The sequence below is a fragment of the Lepidochelys kempii genome, chromosome 2 (assembly GCF_965140285.1).
Source record: "Lepidochelys kempii isolate rLepKem1 chromosome 2, rLepKem1.hap1, whole genome shotgun sequence".
In the NCBI taxonomy this organism is placed as follows: domain Eukaryota; kingdom Metazoa; phylum Chordata; order Testudines; family Cheloniidae; genus Lepidochelys; species Lepidochelys kempii.
In genome coordinates, this window is record NC_136381.1 from 180,211,593 (window position 1) to 180,232,421 (window position 20,829).

Below are 20,829 nucleotides of genomic sequence, written 5' to 3' on the forward strand. Positions count from 1 at the left end.
ATAAAATAAAAACCTGTGTGGCCACCTGGAGGTTTTTTTAAGAGGGTTGCAAAAGGAATTTGTGTTTCCCTTCTCTGCTTTGTTTTTATTCTGTATGTTAGATTTTATTTTTCTCACTCCCGTCTTTTCCTCTCACCTACCTTTTCATTGGATTTTTGTCTATTTCTGCTCCTCTTTCTAACTCTGGAAGCCACAGTGTTTCATTTGATTCAAAATCAGGCAAGTTGAGTTAATTCATCCCTGCTTTTGTGTCCTGAGACCTAGCTTTAAATCAGAGTAGGTCACAACTGAAATGAGGTTTTTTTTAAATTGAAATATCTAAAAAAAAAGAGAACCTGTAGTCCATCATTTAGATTTATGATATGAAGTTCACTGGGCTGTTCATCAGTCTCAGTGAAATATTTCTCTTTTTAGTAGCTAAGTTTTCCATAAGCAGTTTATTAAATGTTCCACAAACTGACCAGCTAAAAGTGATAAATGTAAAGTGAAAGTATCACAATACAATTGACTTGATTCTCAGGGTTTTGACAGACTGAAACTGAAGATAAAAAACAGCAATAATGGGTTTAAGTGCAATCTACTGTAGCAAAACTGAAAAGTGGAGGAGGAAAGTCAGGTTAATTAATGTTTATGTTTGTACTTTATGCATGATCAACTCAGTAGTTGGGCCCATCTGAAAGCAAAGGTATGGGAAGGAGCAGATAGAATACAGTACAAATTATTACTCTAAATGCAGTACTGATGGTAGATTAAAAATCATATCTGAAGACTCCCTTTCTGGAAGGGAGGGCAGAAAGTGTTGATATATGCATGAGAAATTACTATATACTTTTCTAGCTAATTCTTCTTCATTGTGGAAGGAAAAATAAGTGCATGAAGTGGAAATAAAATTTGAAAGAGCTCAGTTGCTTAACATATCTGTGAGACTAATTTCCTTTGAGGGATTTTTTTTAAACAGATTGTGATATGCTCAACTACAACCACACTAAGCCTCTTTGACACTGTGGAAGTCTTCATGGTAAACAGCTTGAAATATACCATAATTAGTAGCTAGTGTGGGTTGAGAGTGTGATACAAGATTAAATCTTTCTATCTACTTTACTATCAACTGTCCCCGTTAATAGGTCAGCTCTGTCTGTGGTCTCCTTCTAGTGACCTACAGACTCAGATTATTTATAATCTCTTTATCAACATTCTGGCACTGCATATGTGGAGTAACTGGCCTGTACAGTCCTCTTGCTACAATTAGTCCCAAAAGAAAAGAAAAAATATCAAATGAACCTGTGAAAAACTAACCCATTAAGTCCTGGAACTGAGATCAGATATTGATGGCAATATCTATGAATAGCTAAAATGAGGTTCAGGAAACTTTGGAGCATCATTGGTGTCAAGGTTTTGTTTTTGTCTTTTTCCCCTCACCTTAAATTTCAAAGTGGCAGTGAGAAACACTGTGTGGAAATGGGTGAATTTCCTAGTATGAAATTGAAAGCTAATTGACTGTGTGGCTGACCTGACTCTTCAGTCCTGTCGCAGTGTCTATCCTGTCGCAGTGTACTGGGAAGTGGGATAACTAAGTTCCATTCCCCACCCCCCATCCCTCTTGGTGATTCTCTGCAAGCCTATCTTTGCCTCCTCCTTCACCAGCCTCCTCTTCTATGTGTCCTCTATATTGCTCCCATATCCTCCCAAGGCATTAACCCCGTCCCTGGGCTCCCCTCACAATCTGTCTCTTTCAGCCGGGTCAGTTCAGACATATGGGTGCCCATCATTTCGTCGGCATAGTTGCACACGAAGATGTCAGTAGCTTCACATCTGCATATGCCACCCTCCTGTTGATCCCTCATTCCTGGACCTGGTATCTGCCATCGCGCTGGGCCCAGCTGAACGGCATCCATGCCAGGGCTTTTATATGTTGTTCAAAGGTGGCACTTTCCTGTGACCACAGATATGTGTGCTATGAAGTGCTAAATACCCAGTGCCTTGCACCTCCCCTGTAGTTTCCTACCTCCGACCATATCTTGGAAGCTGTTGATTGTAAGCAGAGGTAGGTGCCTAGGTGTTGACTCTGAGCCCAGCAACTTAGTTGCATAACTGACATGTGGCTGCTCGCCAGGGAAAAGCCTGTGCATTGACATGCCTAAGTCACTTTGTGGATCTAGCCCTAGGTCTCTGTTGCACATGGGGTGAGGGTCGGGTAAGGATAGTGAAAAGGTTTGGTGCCCGTGTCCAGCAGTACCACCTAGTGGCGATACTCTGGGCTGTGTTGCCAAGTAGCAAGAGTCAATAGCTGTGTCACCCAGTGGCGAGAATCGATGACCAGGGAGGTAGGAGATCCTAGGCCCTCCCAGCTCCACCAGATTCTAGCCCAAGGCCCAATGAAATATAATTCAAAATATGGGGAGTAGGGGCTTGTACACCTGCTCCCCAGGCCACTTTCTACCCCAGCTCTGGTTCCTCTGCAGGTACCATTGGTTTGCTTCTGAGTCCCCCTGGAGTCCTTTCTGGTCACGGTCTAGAGGGTGTTTCTGCACCATACAACTGCTCTCTTGTTCGGTTTGCCTAGACTGAGCTGAGCTGCTCCGCTCCCTTTTGGGGTCAGCCTCCATTGTGAGCATGCCCAGCAAGAGCAGCTGACTGTGGCTTTCTGGGCCCATAGCTGCTCTTTTACCTTTCCCTACCTGTACACCCCATAACAGTCCCCCAGAATAATTATTTGTTTATAACCACATCAAAGATGTATGCAGTCTTGGAAGTCTATCTACTACAGGGTAAGAGGTAGAGGTAGAAAGAGGTAACAATAAAAGGCAACAGTAGGCAGTTCAAGATAGAGCAATTATGCTTTTCAAACACCACATATCGATCCATTTTACGTACTGTGCAACAGTACAGTGCAGCTACTACTAAACTATTATCTTGCAAATAAGAATCTACTCTCTAATCTACTGAACAAACTGACCAAATTCCAGCTCAATGTTTAGACAGCAGTTGTTTGCTCAGATCTTACCACAATGGTGTGAAAGCAAGTGTTTTGTATGAAACTATTCTATTGTTGTTTAACAGTGTGATTAAAACTGTGATTAATCACGACTCTTTTTTTAACCTAGTTAATTTGATTTGCATGAATAGCGTGCATTAACTGCGATTAACTGACAGCCCTAATCTACAAATATGTGATATGTATCTTTGTGAGCTAGGGATTGTATTCTAGATCTATGAGGAGGAGAGGGTTACCGAGCTTCCTCCAGGAACTAAAATCAATTGTGGGAGAGGGATGTAATTATTGCAAATCTCTAGACAAGTAAGTAAACAACGCCAGAGAAGTACCACCCCTGGGGGGAATTGCAGATAGTGGTTCAGACTGTGTTCAAGCAGCCCAGCAGACAAAGAGTGAGCTTTTGGTACAAAGGATTAGCCTGAACTGCCATAGCAACCCTCTTTTGAGCCTCAAACTGACATGAAGCTGTAATCAAAAGGGCAAAACCCTGCTGGATGGGTTTGAAGGACTAGAAACCTACCAGGGTCTCCATGGGGAAGATGGGTGGCACCAGGAAAGCTAGCATGCATGTACGCTGTTTTCTCTGTTATATTTTGTCCTAAATAAATGTACTGTACATTGTGAAAGCTGGCTGGTCACTGGTAAACGCTGTCTTAGCCCCTGGGAGATAACAGAACTGCAGACTCTGGACTAAGGTCAGACATCCTGGGATAAGCACAGTGAGTTGCAGGGGTACTACAAGCCTAGAACTCTGGTCTGAAGGGCAAGGAACACTGATTCCAGCTCATAGAAAGAGATGATGGCTAGAGGCCTGAGACCAAAAGGGGTGCCCTTGAACAGATCACAGAGGGGGCAGAGGTTAGGGTGACCAAATGTCCCAATTTTATAGGTACAGTCCTGATTTTTGGGTCTTTTTCTTAGATAGGCTCCTATTACCCCTCACCCCCGTCCTGATTTTTCACACTTGCTGTCTAGTCACCCTAGCAGAGGTGCAGTAAACCCCAGAAATGTAAGACCCCCTACCCCTCATATAGCAATAACTATACTTTTCCTTGTCATATTTTAACAGGTTTCCATGCCCTCACTGCATCATTGTGCCAATTGAGGCCTGTATTAGTCCCGCCCCCCTTTTTGTCCAATGCATTGGCCATATGCCTTTGGAAGTCCCTCCTACTCCTTCCTTTTGTACAGGTATGCATTTATGGTGCAATCAGCCATTTTAAAACACGGGTTTTTAAATTTAATTAATCTTTACTGAAATCAGTAAAAGTAAGTGGAAACATTTAGATTTTATGTCTCTCAGTTTAGACCAGTGGTACCCAACCTTATTACACAAGAGGGCCACATAAACCTAACCACAATCTTGTGTGGGCCAAACAGATTCTACATCTTTTAATAAGATTTAAAGTCACCTGTATTGATTTATATTTTAAGTTCTGCTTGTTTTTTATGTATTTTGATAGGTTGTTTCTATGTATGGTATTGTCTATTTAAAAACAAAGAAATCAGTGCATAAACATATCAGAATTATGGAAAACGGGGAAAAAACCAGTAAAAAACACATAATCCTCTCCTTAATCGCAAATAAAGAGTGCACTTTCTGAGTTAGTGAAGCATCTGAGGTTGTTTCTCAACAACCAGTTTGCTGAAGTTTGGCTCAAACTGTGAGACACTCATCCAAAGTACAGTATGCATGTGGTCATCTGTTAGGATGTCCAAAATTAGGTATATACTTAATAGCCTCCTTCTGCAAATCTAACTGTGCCTGGTTTTTGGTGTCATTATGAAACACAGAAACTGGATACGTTATTTTCACATTTATTACTACTGGCACTTCAGGAGTTATAAAAAGCAACAGCCAATTAAACCCAAAGATAATTGCTCTGTACTGAATACTTATTATCTGATAGGCTGTTTTAAGGCCGTTTGGTCCCCATTGCTTCAACTGTACTGTGCCATTAGGAGATGTATCTTCAAGGGTAAAGCTACATGCTGGTATTTCAGATTGCAAGACATCACATCAGCACATATAGACTTCGCCTTTGTGAGTACAACATGAATGGTCTGAGGCTTTCCAAGTTCCTCTATCGGTGACTAACAGTATCTGAGGTGGTGATACAAACTCCTTTCAAATTATACGCTGATAGGTGGGTTCCGATACTCCTACTGGTAAAACTTTAACTCATGTGGTAAACTTTTGTGCTGTGCAGAGCATCAGCAAGAGCAATTCCGTTGATATATTACATGCCATCTCATGATATGTAACCTTGGTAAATTTACACACTTGACACCAATCTAACGCCTCTTTGTGATACCATTCCTTAGTTTGTCCATGATAATAAATGATGGTATTCTTTCCTCTTCTGTATTCAAAAACACACCCTTAATTTTGTCTAACATATAGCTTCTATAGGTGACAAAATTTAATGACTTGCTTTTTTCCCCACCAACATCATCATCATTTGCTTGATTAATTATTAAATGTACACTGTTTTATATTTGGTCAAATGCATTAACAATAGCTTTCATACTATACACAATTAATAATTCCTCTGCAAGTGTTCCTTTAGACTAAGAATACATGTTTTGTAAAATTGATGACAACCATTCTTGGAACCCTTATTCATGTTCCCGTAAGCTCTAAAGGTCAGTGCAGTTTCAAGTTGACATTCCAAAAAGCTTAACTCCAGCACTAGTGTCCCGGAACAAATTTCTTTTTTGTCTGGTTTTCCAATGCACATGGGCTGGTTTCCAGTCCTCCACAGTGTTGTTGCCTACAAAGTCTTACCCATAGTCCCAAACCATAGCTTTTTTGAATTCTGGGAACTTGGGGGAAAATAACTGTTCTGGAGTTAGAATGGCTGACAGGTTAAGTAACCCAGGTACATGCATAAACTGCATATCATTGTACAAAACTTCTTTTAGGGATCTTAGCAGTAATCCATTATCACACCCAGGCTCTTTTTCCGGACACTAAGGTTGGTTACTTTTCTCTTCCCCAAGGCTCTCCTCAGTTAGAATTTGGACTCTCTGTGGCTTAACCCAATCCTTCCATGTGACATAAGAATAATTGCCCTCATGTTGGTGATAAGCATATGGGAAATTAGTGGACACTACTTCCACCCAATAAGACCATGTCTGTCTTTCTTTCCTCATTTCTGGTTCCCTATCCGAGTCTGTTACTTGTTGTCCATAATACAGATTTACACTTTCATGTCACACACACATTTATCACTCCACCATTTATAGAACCAAAACTGCAACCATGACATTGTCCTAACTGAGGCACCATCATAGTTTTATTGATGTGCCTATCTGTACCTTGATAGTGGTTACATTTGGATCATATGAATCATGGAAGTTTGGCTACAATGGTGATATCAGCAAATTCCAGACCCAACCTTCTTGCTTTGTTCTCCTCGTTACATTAATACTCATGATTCTCCATCTGCCACTCAACTTCAAAGCCTTTCACCCTGAACTCATGGCCTTCTACCTTTCAGTCATATTTAAAGCCTTCCATTTTGAATTTTAGCCTTCCCCACTTAGAGCTCACTGCATCCCACCTGAAAAACAGAAGAATTATTGTGGCTCTTGAAAAGATCCCTTTAAACAATTTTAATTGAGTGGCATGATACCAGGTCTTTCTTTATCATGTTCCCTTGTCAATTAAAACAAGATACGCTGTGGGACTAGCTTTGTCAGTCTTTGTGTTCGGTCTCTTTGAAGGAATGCTACCTTTTCCGTGGAGGTTTGTATCATTACTTGATCTCCTGCTTGCCAAATCCACATTTTGGGCTTTATACCACGTGTATCATGCCTGAACGGTCTTATCCTGTTCTTGAGTCATTGTTACATACTTTTCCTTCAACATGTCGTGCAGCTCCATTATCCATTTTTCTGCTGATAGCCCATCATCCAAAGGTCCTTTTACTATCAGCATGTGCTATTCTGCAAGACTCATTTCTCTCCCTGTCATGGCTATATATGGACTAACCCAAGTAGTTTTACTAATAGTTTCTTGAATTAAAGTTAAAATTTCCAGCAAGCAGGCATCCCATCTACCTCTAGTTTCACATACCAGTTTGCTTAACATACTGTTTAAGATGCGATTTACTTGTTCCACTTTATCTATGTTTGTAAGTGGTACAGAATGTAAAATTTCTTACCAATTCCCAGCATTGTGTGTGCTTCCTTCATTACCTAGCCTTCAAAGTGAGGCCCCTGGTCTCTTTCCAGTACCAGATTTACCATGGTGCCAGTGGGGGCCATGTCAGAAGGGGCCCATAACGCTTGCTTCCTCCCCTCTCAGTGCATGGAGCAGCACACTACTTACTGTGACAACCAGCCTCCAGCCCCAGAGAACACCTTATCCCCCCACACACCAGGCCAGCCTGTGTTCCTGTGTTCCACATGCAGGGTCCAAAGGTGCTGAGGGACAAGATCTCTTTCCCTGCAAGTCTGCTTCTTTATACTTTTTTGCTTCTGCTTGCAGTTTTTCTACCTCTGCTTCTAACTCTCCCACCCTTCCTTTTAGCAATCACACTTTCTAACCAGCTGTTCATAATAAACAATTAAACACATACCAGCCATTTTGTCCTTCTCTTTGCTGTTTTTTAACCCCATACACCAACAGGCAACATAATATGGATATTTAGTTGGGTAATCATCATGTGTTGGATATCCTTGTTTCAATGCCTTGTCATACTGAGACAGGGCAGATTTTACAGCCAGCAACCTTACATCTACACTAAGGATATCATCTTCCTCTGATAAATATTGTGGGTTGTGCACAAACTCAGTTTTGTCCATCTGCAATGGGGGGTGGTCATCCTTCTTTATTTCAGTCATACAGCCAAAATATCTCCACAACAAAACTAATAAACTTACGCTACAATAGTTATAAAAGCACTAATTATACACTCTTCATATTGTGGATCACTGTATCCCTTCATCTTTCCCTTTTTTAACCTAAATATCCTCCAATCTCTAAATTTTTAAATACAATTCTATTTACAGACTAACAACAATTTTATTCAAAACACACACCCCATACTGAAATGCCCAATCAGCAGATTAATCCTTTTTCCAATTTATTTGATCTGCACAATTTCAATTTCCAATTAGGAGATCTGGGCCAGCCAACAATTAACTAGAGGTACTTATGGCTATACCTGCCCCTACGCTAACTGTTGGTCCTTATGGCCTCTTTGATTTCCCACTTCAACAATACTTAGTCAGAGGAACTTCCAGCTTAACCAGCTCCCACACTAATTACAGTGTCTTAAGACTGCAACCTAAATGTTTCAAAACTGCAACAAACCCCTTGAATTCCCCAACACCAAGACTTGCTCGCTACAAAAGGTATGAGAGTCACCAGTCAGGTCAGAGACACACAACCAAATAAAAATGAACAAACTCACCCTCTAATTTGATTGTAGGTTGTGATCCTAAAGGATATTTCTCACCCTGCTTGCTGTGCCAAGAAACTGTTGGGATTTTGTGGTTCCCAATAATAACCACGAGTCAGATGCCGGGCAGAATCAAGGGTCTTCGATTCAATTCAATTCCATTCAACAAGACTTTATTCAATGTGTACAGTGTGTCCCTGGTACAAAACTCAGCCAGAGTCCCTCTAGCAAGGAGCCCCTCCCATTGCTATTTTATAGCACATGGCAGTTACATAACAAGTTACATAACACAAACCTCTAACCAATCATATTTAACCTTTCTATATATGGATTTGATCATCACATGCTTGTACTTCTCCACTCCACATGTTGAGCTCCCCCCCCTCCCCTTGGTCTTTTCTAGAATGTTCCTAGTGTGGTGAGTCACAGCATGCTTCTTTATACATAAGTACCTTCTAAACCACATTTTGTTTAAAATGAACAAAAGCATACCCTTCAGGTGGGACTCAAAGAAGTGTTTGTAGTGGCTCTGGTTTGTTGATTATTTGGATCAGGTGTCTGTATAGTTTTAGTCACTATAGGCTTGTAAAGGTTCGGACTCACCCCTGTAGTGCCTCCTGGTCTTTGGGAATTAGCTCTTTTCCAGCTCTGACCCCCATGTCCCTCACAGACCCTGGTGCCCCTTTCTCTGAGATTCTGCCCTGTGGTAAGCTGGAACCGGTTCACTGGAACTGGTTGTTAAATTTAGAAGCAGGACAACCGGTTCTAAAAGGGCTTCTAAATTTAACAACAGGCCAAAAGTGGCGCCTTAGGTGCCAACTCCATGGGTGCTCCAGGGCTGGAGCACCCACAGGGAAAATTTGGTGGGTGCAGAGCACCCACCAGCAGCTCCCCGCCCCGCGCCCAGCCCCAGCTCACCTCTGCCCCGCCTCTGCCTCCTCCCCTGAATGTGCCGCCCCGCTTCTCCACCCCCCCGGGTTTCCCGCAAGTCAGCGGAGGGGAGCTGGGGTGCACGAGGAGGGCCACCCACGCCACAGCAGGTAACCGGGGTGGGGCGGGCACTGTGTGCGTGCAGGGGAACCGCTTCCCGTCCCAGCTCACCTCCACGGGCCTGAGAGCAAAGCCGCCACCTGCTTCTCAGCCTTCCCGTGTGAACAGATGATTCACGGGAAGCCGGGGGGGTGGGGTGGAGAAGCAGAGCGGGGCAGCACGTTCAGGGGAGGAGGCGTGGAGGTGAGCTGGGCCCAGGCACAGGGCGGGGAGCTGCTGGTGGGGGCTCTGCACCCACCAGATTTTCCCCGTGGGTGCTCTAGCCCTGGAGCACCCATGGGGTCGGCATCTAAGGCACCACTTTTGATATGATCAGTGGGGGAGTGGCCGCTCCCCCCACTATCTATACTACCCCTCCCCTAGGAGCCAGAGGGACCTGCTGGATGCTTCCTGGGAGCTACCCCAAGTAAGCAAGTCCAGGACTCCCCACCTCGCCCCCTGGCAGGTCTCTCTGGCTCTTAGGGGCGGGGTGGGCACCCACTACAGTGGCCCACGAGACCGTCCTGCCCGGTTCTGGGGGCAGTCAGGGGACAGGAGTTAGATGGGGCAGGGGTCCCCAGGGGGCATGTCAAGGAACATGGGGGGTTGGATAGAGCAGGAGTCCCAGGGGGGCAGGGGTGGGCCACGATCCCCTCGTGGGGTAAGGAGGGAACCGGTTGTTAAGATTTTGGCAGCTCATCACTGGTTCTGCCCCCTGGGTCTCCCCTTCCTGGGGAACCCCCAACCCACTATCCCGACCTTGCCTCAGTCTGGGCTACTGCCAGGCATCACCATGCCCCTGCTCCCTGGGGCAGACTGCAGCGTAAAGGCCACCCATCATAGGCAAGGGGGTTCAGACCTGTTGCCTTCCTCTGCCTCCCAATACCTCTATGGGCCTTGGACTAGGCCCTACAGCCTGGGGAGTTGCCAGCCTGGAGTGCCCCCACTCAGCCTGCTCCTTCCCCAGCACTGCACCACCCTCAGTTGGCTGGGCTGGGCTGGGCTGTCCCTGCTCTCTTCCAGCCTGGAGAGAGACTCCTTAGGCTTCTGGCTCACAGCCTTTTTATACAGGCCAGCTGGAGCCTGACTGGGGCATGGCCCAGCTGCGGCTGCTTCCCCAGTCAGCCAGCCACAGCCCTCTCCAGGGCTGCTTTTAACCCATTCTATTTTAGGAGCGGGATAGCCACCCCGCTCCAAGGCTCCACAGGAAAGGGTGGCTGTGGATACTGCCAAGTCTTTATATTTGGATCAGACCATGTTTCTACTCCTTGTTCTACATTTTCCACCACATTTGTCACTCATACATTTACTGCCTGTTTAGTATCATTTTTAATCCATCCAAATTTCTTATCATTTTAAACATTTGTACAAATGCACCTTTCATTTCACAACACAGTCTCTGTAATTCAGTATATATTTCATCCTTATAATACTTCAGTTTCAAATATTTTCTTCTGAGAGAATTTTAACCAACTTGGAGGCTAGGACCAATTGTGATCTTAATTGTTCTGGTTCTGTTCTCATCTCTGCCACCTGTTTCTGCCACAAAATAGATGGGTCCGTTACTTGATTTTTGTTTCTTACATTCAACTTTTAGGGATGACACTCTATCCTTCAAGGATGTCCCCTTTAAATACAATCCTTCTATTACAGCCGCCTTAGTTTTTTCTTTTCTTGTTAATCCAGGACTTGGATTTCCACTAACCAGGAATCTCCCATTCCACATATTTCCGTAGCCTGCAACAGTCCTCTGCTGTGGCCTGCAACATAGTTTTCTACCCAAGTGCCAAGAATTATTAGTACCCTTGTCCTAAACCAAGGGGTGGTCGGAAGATATTTGGTTGTGATTCGAATAATCTGCTCAACCAAGATATATTCCTAAAGTGGTTTATACCCTCTGCCTTATCCTCCGGCCTGGCTTGCCATATCTGTTGGACTAGTTCTTCATAATAAGGCTATGAGTTGACAATTTAGTGAAAGTACCTTTATTTCCCAAAGGCTGCTTGGCTTTTTATTAAAGGAAATACAGCCCATATGCTGAATTTAATGTAACTACAAATCCCTACTGCAATCATGCTTCCTTAATACTATAAGCAATGGCCTGTTGCTTACTGCAAAGCTAGAAGGAGGAACCACCATATTATCCAGGTGTCCTGTAGTCTTGACTGTCCAATGGGCCTTCTAAGCTAAACCTTTTTTTGCAAAATCCCCGTTTTATAACCTACACCTAAATGCCTGCTGCACTTGTGTGTGTCAGTCAGTGTTTCATTGTCTCAGATACAACTTCTTTCAGTGGTTGCAAGTCTTCCTGTTATAACCGTTTCATTTTGCTTAACCTACTTTATGGTTTTAACTGATAGAAAAGCAACCCCTTTGAGCCTTATAAAACAACTTTGCCTAGAAACAGCAAAGCTAATTATAATTAATTCTACCTAACAGTAACCTATGTTAGCAATTTATATTAAGTGCCATTTTGCATTATAAGTGCCATCCTTCATAACTGAGGGAACAGGACTTACTATTTAGGATATCACAAGCAGAGAGCTTAGAAGAGTGAAATAATTTAAATACCTACGATGAGTGGTTGCTGCTGATGGTGTCTGCCTGAGTGATGCCTGGCATTGTACTAAAGCTGCATAATATAAATGATGGGAGCTGACCCCAGGTTTCTGTGGCAAAAAAATGCCATTAAATTAAGGTCAAATTACAGTTGCATACGCTTTACCTTAATGTACAGAACAGAGACTTGGACAGCCACAAGAAAGAAAATCAGTATGTACTCCCCCTTATAAATGTAGATGATGAGAAGGACAAGGTGGGTGAGGTAATATCTTTTATTGGACCAAATTCTTTTGGTGAGAGACAAGCTTTCGAGCTTACACAGAGCTCTTCTTCATGTCTGGGAAACTAACTCAGGCTATGTCTACACTTTAGATAAGCTATTACCAATAGGAGAGTGGGTTTGTGGGGGAGGGGGTGTGTGGAGAAAACCTGGATTTGTGCTGGAAATGGCCCAACTTGATTATCATACACATTGTAAGGAGAGTGATCACTTTAGATAAGCTATTACCAGCAGGAGAGTGGGGTGGGGGGAGAGAAAATCTTTTGTAGTGGTAAACACCCATTTTTCATGGTTTGTGTGTATAAAAAGATCTTCTGTACTTTCCACAGTATGCATCCGATGAAGTGAGCTGTAGCTCATGAAAGCCTATGCTCAAATAAATTGGTTAGTCTCTAAGGTGCCACAAGTACTCCTTTTCTTACTACAGCCTATGTCGGCATAATTTATGTTGCTCGGGGCATGAATATTCTACCACCTGAGCAACGTAAGTTACACCAACATACGCACTCATGTGCACAGCGCTGTGTTGCTGGGAGAGCGTCCCCATAGAGTGTTTTCACTAGATGTGCTGCAGCCGCACAGCTGCATCCATACAGCAGTGCTGCAGCAGTGCTCTGCATGTAGACATGCCCTCAGTGTCATGGCTAAATACAAGGTGGAACAAATTGTTTAGCCTAAGTAGTTAACACACATTTCAAGGGACCATTCAATGTAAAGTGGCCTGTTAACACCTCTCCAGTCATTAGGGAGGAAAGGATGCAGGGGAGAGGGGAATGGAGGAGCACCCGGGATGGGGGTCTTAAAGGGTTATAAATTGTTGTGATAAGCCATAAATTCAGTGTCTCTGTTCGGTCTATCATTTTTAATGTTTAGCAAAGTTATGAATGTAAACTCTCAGGCTCGTCTTTTGAAAGTGTTGTACATGTTTCCTTTGATGAGGAGGTCTGATATGCCAGATATAGAGTGATTGCTTTGTGAAAGTTGTCACCCACAGCTGGTGTGGTGTTTTGGTCTGTTATTATTTTCCTTTGTAAGTTCATTCAAGAGCAGAGTGATTGTCTGGTTTCACTCACATAGTTGCTACTGGAGCATTTAGTGCACTGCATGAGGTGCACCACATGTTGTGATAGGCATGTGTAGGACCCAAGGATCTTGAAATGTGTATTGTGGGGGGTGTTTATCATTGTAGCAGTGGAGATATGTCTGCAGGTTTTGCATCTGTTGTTCTGGGAAGGTCTGGTGTTGCTTTGAGTTGGTGTGTCCTTGTCTGTGGGGAGCTTGCTTCTGATGATGAGCTTGAAGAGGTTCGGAGATTGATTGTAGGCCAGGAGACAGGGTTCAGGAAAGATTTCTTTCAGAATAGGGTCCACATTGAGTATAGGTTGAAGTTATTTGATGATACTCTGTATAGGTTCTAATGTGATGTTGTAGAGATGATGAGATGGTCAAATAGTTTGACACACCATGTTAGAAAATGAAACAAGGTTGTAAGGGGCCTAATGCGGGTTGCTGCGACTGAAGATAAGTTGAGGAAGACTATGTTGGCATGGGCATATTCAGTGGAGACTGGAGAGTTATATCGGTGGGACGGCTCTTGAAGTGATTGTGGATGGAAGACAACCAAGTTGGAGATCAAAGTCTCAGTATATGGACCAGGTATCAACGGATCACAATCTGCATGATAGTTTGGCATGTGTTCATGAGTTTTGGAAGAAGGCTATAAAAGTCTCTAAATCCAAATAGGGAATTAGCAAGAAAGAGGAGGAAGAACAAAGAGAGAAAAGATTTTAAACAACAAAAAGTATGCAAGTATGTTACCTTACCTAAAGTTTAGCATTTCCATCAAGACTTAAATAGGCCTGACCTAGCCCATGGACCTTCCCTAGCCCCCTTCTCTACTGACCCTGCCCCTCCCCCTGTCTTCACATGGTTGCCCTTTAAACAGTTCTAAAGTTCTTTGTTTAAGGTTTCCTGCCTGAAGGGCCTGTCGCGGAAGCTGGAGGTGCTGTGCCCAACTTGGACAGAGACAAAAGGTCAAAGGCCTTGACACCTGTATTATCAGTTAAGCAGTGGTGATCAAACTATCAAAAAACATTGAATAGATGGCTGCAAATGTGCCAGACAACCTAAAACTGACTTATTCTTTAGCAAGCCACACAATAATCATCAAACACACAGAGGGTCACATAATAGTCACAAAAATATTACAAGTGCATTCAGTATTCTTTAAAATATGTAAATACACACCCACAAATCAGCCTGTCTGCATGATGTGCAACCTAGGGGATTAAGGGAATTATTTAGGGCCCGATTCTGTACCCCTTACTCACATTGAGTAATAATTTACTCATGAAGTAGTCCCACTGAAATCAACAGGATTATTCAAGGCCAGATTCTGATACCTTGACAAACACTGGATAGTCCCTTAACTTCATGAGCAATTCTATTGACATGGGACTACTTTAGGACTAGGGTCTACTCAATGTAAGTATGGCAAAATCTGTCTCTTAATAAACCTACTGTATCTCTGACAATTGTCTTTAAAGACCATGGACAAGTGGAAAGGTACTGAAAGAAGAATGGACCTTGCAATTACCATTCCTTAACACAGTCTGTTTTAAAAAACAAATAGAAGCGTATAGAAGAGGGGTGGGCAGGGGTGTCCCATCCTGGAGCACCCTCCTATATCCCAAACTCCATTCCCAGCCCCACTCCAGAGCGTGCATCCCCAGCTGGAGCCCTCAACCCCCCTCCCTGCACTCCCCTGTCCCAACACGGAGCCTCCTCCTGCACCCTGAACTCCTCATTTCTGGCCCCACCCCAGATCCTGCACCCCCAGCCAGAGCCTTCCCCCACTCCCCCCCCAACCCCAATTTTGTGAGTATTCATAGCCCGCCATTTCTATTCCCAGATGTGGCACTCGGGTCAAAAAGTTTGCCCACCCCGGTATAGACAGTTAAAAAGGAGCGTTGGGATCTCTGGATGTACATTTGACTTTCAAAAATAGGGAGTAAGTGGGTGGGAACGTTTTGGATGTGTGGCGGGGTGGTGGTTAAGGGCAAGGTCACTTCTTTGGGATTCTCAAAAGCAGACAGAGCCTCTTCCCATGTCCAAACAGGTGCTGCTATTCAGAGGAAAAAAGAACTCAGTGGTTGAAGCTTAACCCACTCATCTCACAGCCACACATTGGCTCCTTCAAATATAGACCGCATTGCACTCTGATGACAAAGGCCACCAAACAAACTGCAGAACCAAAATGCAAAAGACTAGGACTTGCTGCATGTGCTGTGGCATTCTTGGGAGAGGACTGGGTAGGGAACAGTCTGGTCTAGAGCTGAAGGATTCAGTGGAGAAAATGACAGAGTGGGGCCTGAGATGAAAGTCCATACCTCAAGGGGGCAGCATCAGAGGCAGGCCCCAACTATATGCTTTGTCATTGTGTTATTGATTTTAAATATATAAGTGAGGGAGAGGGAGGGGCATAGGTGCTGGAACTAGGGGTGATGGGGGTGCTGCTGCACCCCCTGGCTTGAAGTGGTTTCCATTATATACAGGGTTTACAGTTTGGTTCAATGGCTCTTGGCACCCTTACTATACAAATTTTTACAGCACCCTTGGGAGGGAAAAGAGAAGACAGAATTCCCCAGGAGAAGGTGCTATTATTAACCACTGAAGGCTATTAACCACTGATGTCCTATCCCCAGGGTCACAAGAGGCTGACAAGGAACATGATACAAGTGTAAGGGGAGAGGAGGAAGGAAGCCTATGTAGCAACAAATGGTTGTACATACACCCCCACACACGCACATGCTCATAGAGCTGATTGAAACAATTTTCGTTTACTTAAATTATTCTAGTATCACTTTCAGTTACATCGGGAACCTGAGAAACACAGCATCTAGCTCTGGAAATCAACAATACAATTTAGGAACATTAAGCAAAAATAGTCATCAGAGAGATGATTTACTTCTGTTTTTTGGAGGCTGATAAAATACTTCCCTTGTGACAGGGCTATTGTTCTCTTGAAGGACCAGACCACTTGAGACTGCATTACAGCTCCAGTCCATATGGCCAGAACCCCAGAAGTATCAGCAGTAGTTGCCATTCTGCCGTAGAAGTGACACTGGGCAAATGTCTGAAAAGCTTGAACTTTTGTGTCTGTATTTAAATTACCAATTAGCATATTTAAATGAGGAGAATAAGAGAGTTAGGGGAAGATGGCACAAGAAATAAAAAGCTGGTAGAGATGTGTTGAGGAGAAGAAAAGGGGGATTGGACCCACCTATTTAATTTAAGCCTTGCTCCCAATTCTCTTTTCCCACTCTTTCAACATAGCTCATTTTTCCGCTCTTTGGAAAAGTTCATTTTCTTGTTAATTCAAAAACACTATTGCAAAGCGCATAAGGGGAAGGTATAAAATGTTTTGGTCTCTAGTATCAAGTGCTTCAGGGGAAGGTATAAAAACCTCAGAATGGACAATTCTGCAATAATGTACTCCAGGAGGAAAATTTTTCCTAACCTTTGGCCAGTTAGAGGTTGGTCTATGTTTATATACCATCCTCAATATGAGCTAATTGTGAGAGCAGATTTATTGTGTAAAGTGAGCTATTTTCACTGAGAAACTCTTGAGTAAATGAGACAGGCTGACTACATAGAATCACTAGAGATGAGCAAAGAGAATTCTTGGTGAAATTTGCTGTTGCTGCAAAGCCAATATACTTAGGCAACTTCAAAGATTAGAGGATTACTTATGCATCATGACATATCAACCCTCAGGATAGAAAATGAGAACCAACAACTTCGGTCTCCTAGTGGGCTACAAAAGAATGAAAATTATAGAGATCCAAATAACATTGTCCTCATAGGGAAAAGTCAGTAGTCCTTGTAACTCAGTAACTCTTGAGTAAGTTTTCTTATTTCCAAGAAGAGCCAAAATCAAGGTTTGCTGTACCAGTAGTTCATAGTTTAATGGGCTATTCCTGCTATGAAGCATAACATATCCAAGCAGCACAGTGCTGTGAAAGCTAAGAAAATTTCATTGTATAGCAATAGGTCATGGTCATCCTCCAGGGGAAAATTCTGGATGTAGTATATTCTGAATACATGATGAGGTATAAAGCAGACTAGTATTACCAGGATGAAAAAAAAGCTCTTCATCTGAGCCCTGAATTCCACACGTGAGTTCATGTCAGGCCAATACTTCGTTGCTAACTGAAAGATTACAGCTAATTGGATTATGAAGAGTGCAGAGACTGTTGCCACCATAATACCAATCATGCAGTAGTTTGCTATCATCATACCCTGCTCCTGAATATCTCTGTGGAACTGAAAGCATTTAGAATGGTTATAGTTTTTAGAGGTGCCATAATATGACAAAAAAATAGGGAAGATAACCACAGTTCCCACAAACCAGACAGCAGCAATCCAGGTTTTAGTGTACCACCTCCGAAATTCCAGTCTCAAGAGGCGTATTATAATAATAGCGACATAGAAAATGAAGGTGATGTACATGTGGGCATAGATCAAGGCACTAAACATTTTGCAGGTGAACCACCCAAATTTCCATTCAGATGAAATGTAATAGGTAAGGCGGAAAGGAAGACTGAGTAAGAGAATGGAATGTACCACCATGAGATTGATGATAATGATGGTCATCACAGATTGTATATTCCTTTGAAACAATTGAAGGGCCATCACAATGACTCCAGCAATGCCCCCTGCCAGATTGACACTATATAGTGCTATCAAAATCAAATGCAGTCTCTCCAAGTTTTGTGGCAGTGTTCCATTGGAGGAAAAATCCTGTTGTGCTGAGCTTGTTGTGTTAAACATCTCGAAAGTTTTCTTTTCTTTTCAAGGTTACCTAAAAATACAACAATGGAAGTTGCATTTTAAAATCTGTATTTAATCTGTGCTTTCTCTGTGGCTACTCTTGTTTTTTTAAATTATAGAATGGCACAAATTCATGAAATAACATTTCCTGGATTGTGTGTGAAAATGGTGTGCTCTACATAACTATATATTCTTATGAATATAAAAATACACGGTCCTGATATATAGCACTTATTAGATTACATGTGTTATTTTTATACTGGCTGCATATTTACAAACTTTTTGTCCATGAACTTGGATCCATTTTTTCTTTTCTTATTTCCCTCCGGATATGTGAATAGTTGGAATAGCCAAGATAGCATCTGTTCATCATTTTAAAAAGCAACAACAAAAACCCTGTTATTTTGTAAGTTAAGTTTGAAGATGAAAACTGTTGTTGGAGTATGTAAACATGTTTGTGTGCATGATGTGGACCACCATTTTAATTTAATTTAGGCTACTGTAGAACCAGAAGATGGTAACAGCTTTCAGTCACTAGATTCCTAGGCTGAATTAGAGCCAGCATGCTAGAAGTAAATGGCTCCATATCCCATCACCTTATCCTTTCAATCTTCTATCTACAGAATTTTACCTACACCCCTCTATTTTTGGGGGTGGGAAAGAGCTGTGAACTATTTTAGGACCAAATTTCTAAAAGGTATAGGTCCACTTGCACATGCTAAATATAAATGTATGCATGTGATGTATTTATAGTTATTGCAGTTATGCACACAACTAGGTAGACTTCCTGTTCTCAAGCAGTTACTCAGTTTGCACACATCAATACAGTAACTGCATATAAATTGTGTGTATGCATGTATTGCATGAAATCCCACCTCTTAAAAATATGAGCCTTAAAGTAAAATAAACTTTAAAACAATGGTTTACAGATTAGAATAGTAGATTGGGCTCAGCTTCCTGTTGTTCAGGAACTTGGTTTCAATAGTTTAGTTTAACTAGCGGTTCTTAAACATATTCCTGCTCATATATAAAATATTCTATGTCAGTGGTTTCAAACTTTTTCATTTGCGGACCCCTAAAATGCTTTCAGATAAACTCCAAACTTTTACTAAAAACTAGTTAAAGCATTCCTGGAATGCAGAAAGTAATAGACAGATAAACTCTAATATTATATTGAATAAGTTACAGTCCAGAATCAGAAAAAGACTTTCCTTTCATTCCTTTTAAATATACATTTAAAAAAATTTAAAATAGTAAAAAATGTACAACTGACAGAATTTCAAGTCAAATTTGCAGAACTGACAACTTTGATATACAGTACACTAAAAAGACTAAGAATGTTTAATAAGCATTAATAACTCTGCCTTTTCACTCTCAATTTAAATTACTGTTCCAGTATATATTATTAATATTTCAATAGAAGCTTTGTACAGGTATGCATTTTTGTTGTTACAAACAGGATAATTATAGCATTGCATGCCTATAGTTTCATTGCATTACTCAGGAATAATATTGTCACTATCTATTGTAATTTGTAACTGAAATACAAAGAAGAAATGTTACCTCTTAATGTGTTATTATCCTGATTTCTTTTCTTCCTTCTCCGTTTCATACATCGCATGGTACATTGCGTTCAATCTCACCGTAAAGAGAAAGCAACATGTATTAGCAGCCTTCTTGTAGGCATACTCTTGCTTTGTCTGCCCACCTACAGGAAGGAGCTACTAGTGTTATTTTCCTAACCACACACTAAGGACTAAAAGTTTCCAAATGCCACAGAGTAGCATTTTGTGTGAACTTGTGGGAGGTACAGGTCTGAGCAGGTTCGAGATGCCCAGGAGTTGGCTAGTCTTTTTCAAGTTAGATGGTGTAGCAGGGTAGTCTGTCCCTTTAAAGACTAGGGGATGTGGCACCAGCCAGCCCTCTTTGATTATCAGACTCAGCTGAGAAGTTGTGTGTGTGTGTTGTGAGAGAGAGAGAAAGAGAGAGAGAGAGAGAGAGAGATGTTGCCTGTAAAAGGTCTGTGAAGGCTCAGTTGCTTGGGGACTGTGGCAAGGAGTTTGACTCTTGAAGGTCACTCTGGAGCAGAGAGAGGTGCAGAGTTGGAAAGGCCTCTCGGTCCTGACAATCTTGTTTGCTTGTGATCTTTGTGGTACTTTGTGGGGTTTTGTTTGAATTAGGGCTGAAAATTAATCAGTTAACTCAAACAATTAGTTCAAAACAGGTTAACTTGATTTAAAAAGTTAATTGTGATTAATCACCATTTTAATTGTTCTGTTAAACAACACTAGAATACCAAAATTTAAATTTATTGTAAACATTTTGGATGTTTTTCTACTTTTTCAAATATATTGATTTCAATTACAACACAGAATACAAAGTGTACAGTGTTCACTTTATATTATTATTTTTATTACAAATATTTGCACTGTATAAAAGATAAAAGAATTTGTATTTTTCAATTCACCTCATACAAGTACTGTAGTGCAATCTCTTTATCGTGAAAGTGCAACTTACAAATGTAGATTTTTTGTTATATAACCTCACTCAAAAACAAAACAATGTAAAACTTTAGAGCTTACAAGTCCACTCAGTCCTACTTTTTGTTCAGCCAATCGCTAAGACAAACAAGTTTGTTTACATTTATGGGAGATAATGCTGCCCACTTATTTACAATGTCACCTGGAAGTGAAAACAGGTGTTCACATGGCACTTCTGTA

General features: G+C 42.0%; 1 protein-coding gene across 1 annotated transcript; it reads right to left on the bottom strand.

Moving 5' to 3' along the window:
* Positions 1-17,242: 17,242 nt before the first annotated feature.
* LOC140906000 (putative G-protein coupled receptor 141) lies at positions 17,243-19,805 on the bottom strand. Its single transcript, XM_073329487.1, has 2 exons — positions 19,673-19,805; positions 17,243-18,140 (listed from the first exon to the last, which is right to left on the bottom strand). The coding sequence occupies exon 2, from the start codon at positions 18,107-18,109 to the stop codon at positions 17,243-17,245; it is 867 nt and encodes a 288-aa protein (XP_073185588.1). The 5' UTR covers positions 18,110-18,140; positions 19,673-19,805.
* Positions 19,806-20,829: the final 1,024 nt, after the last annotated feature.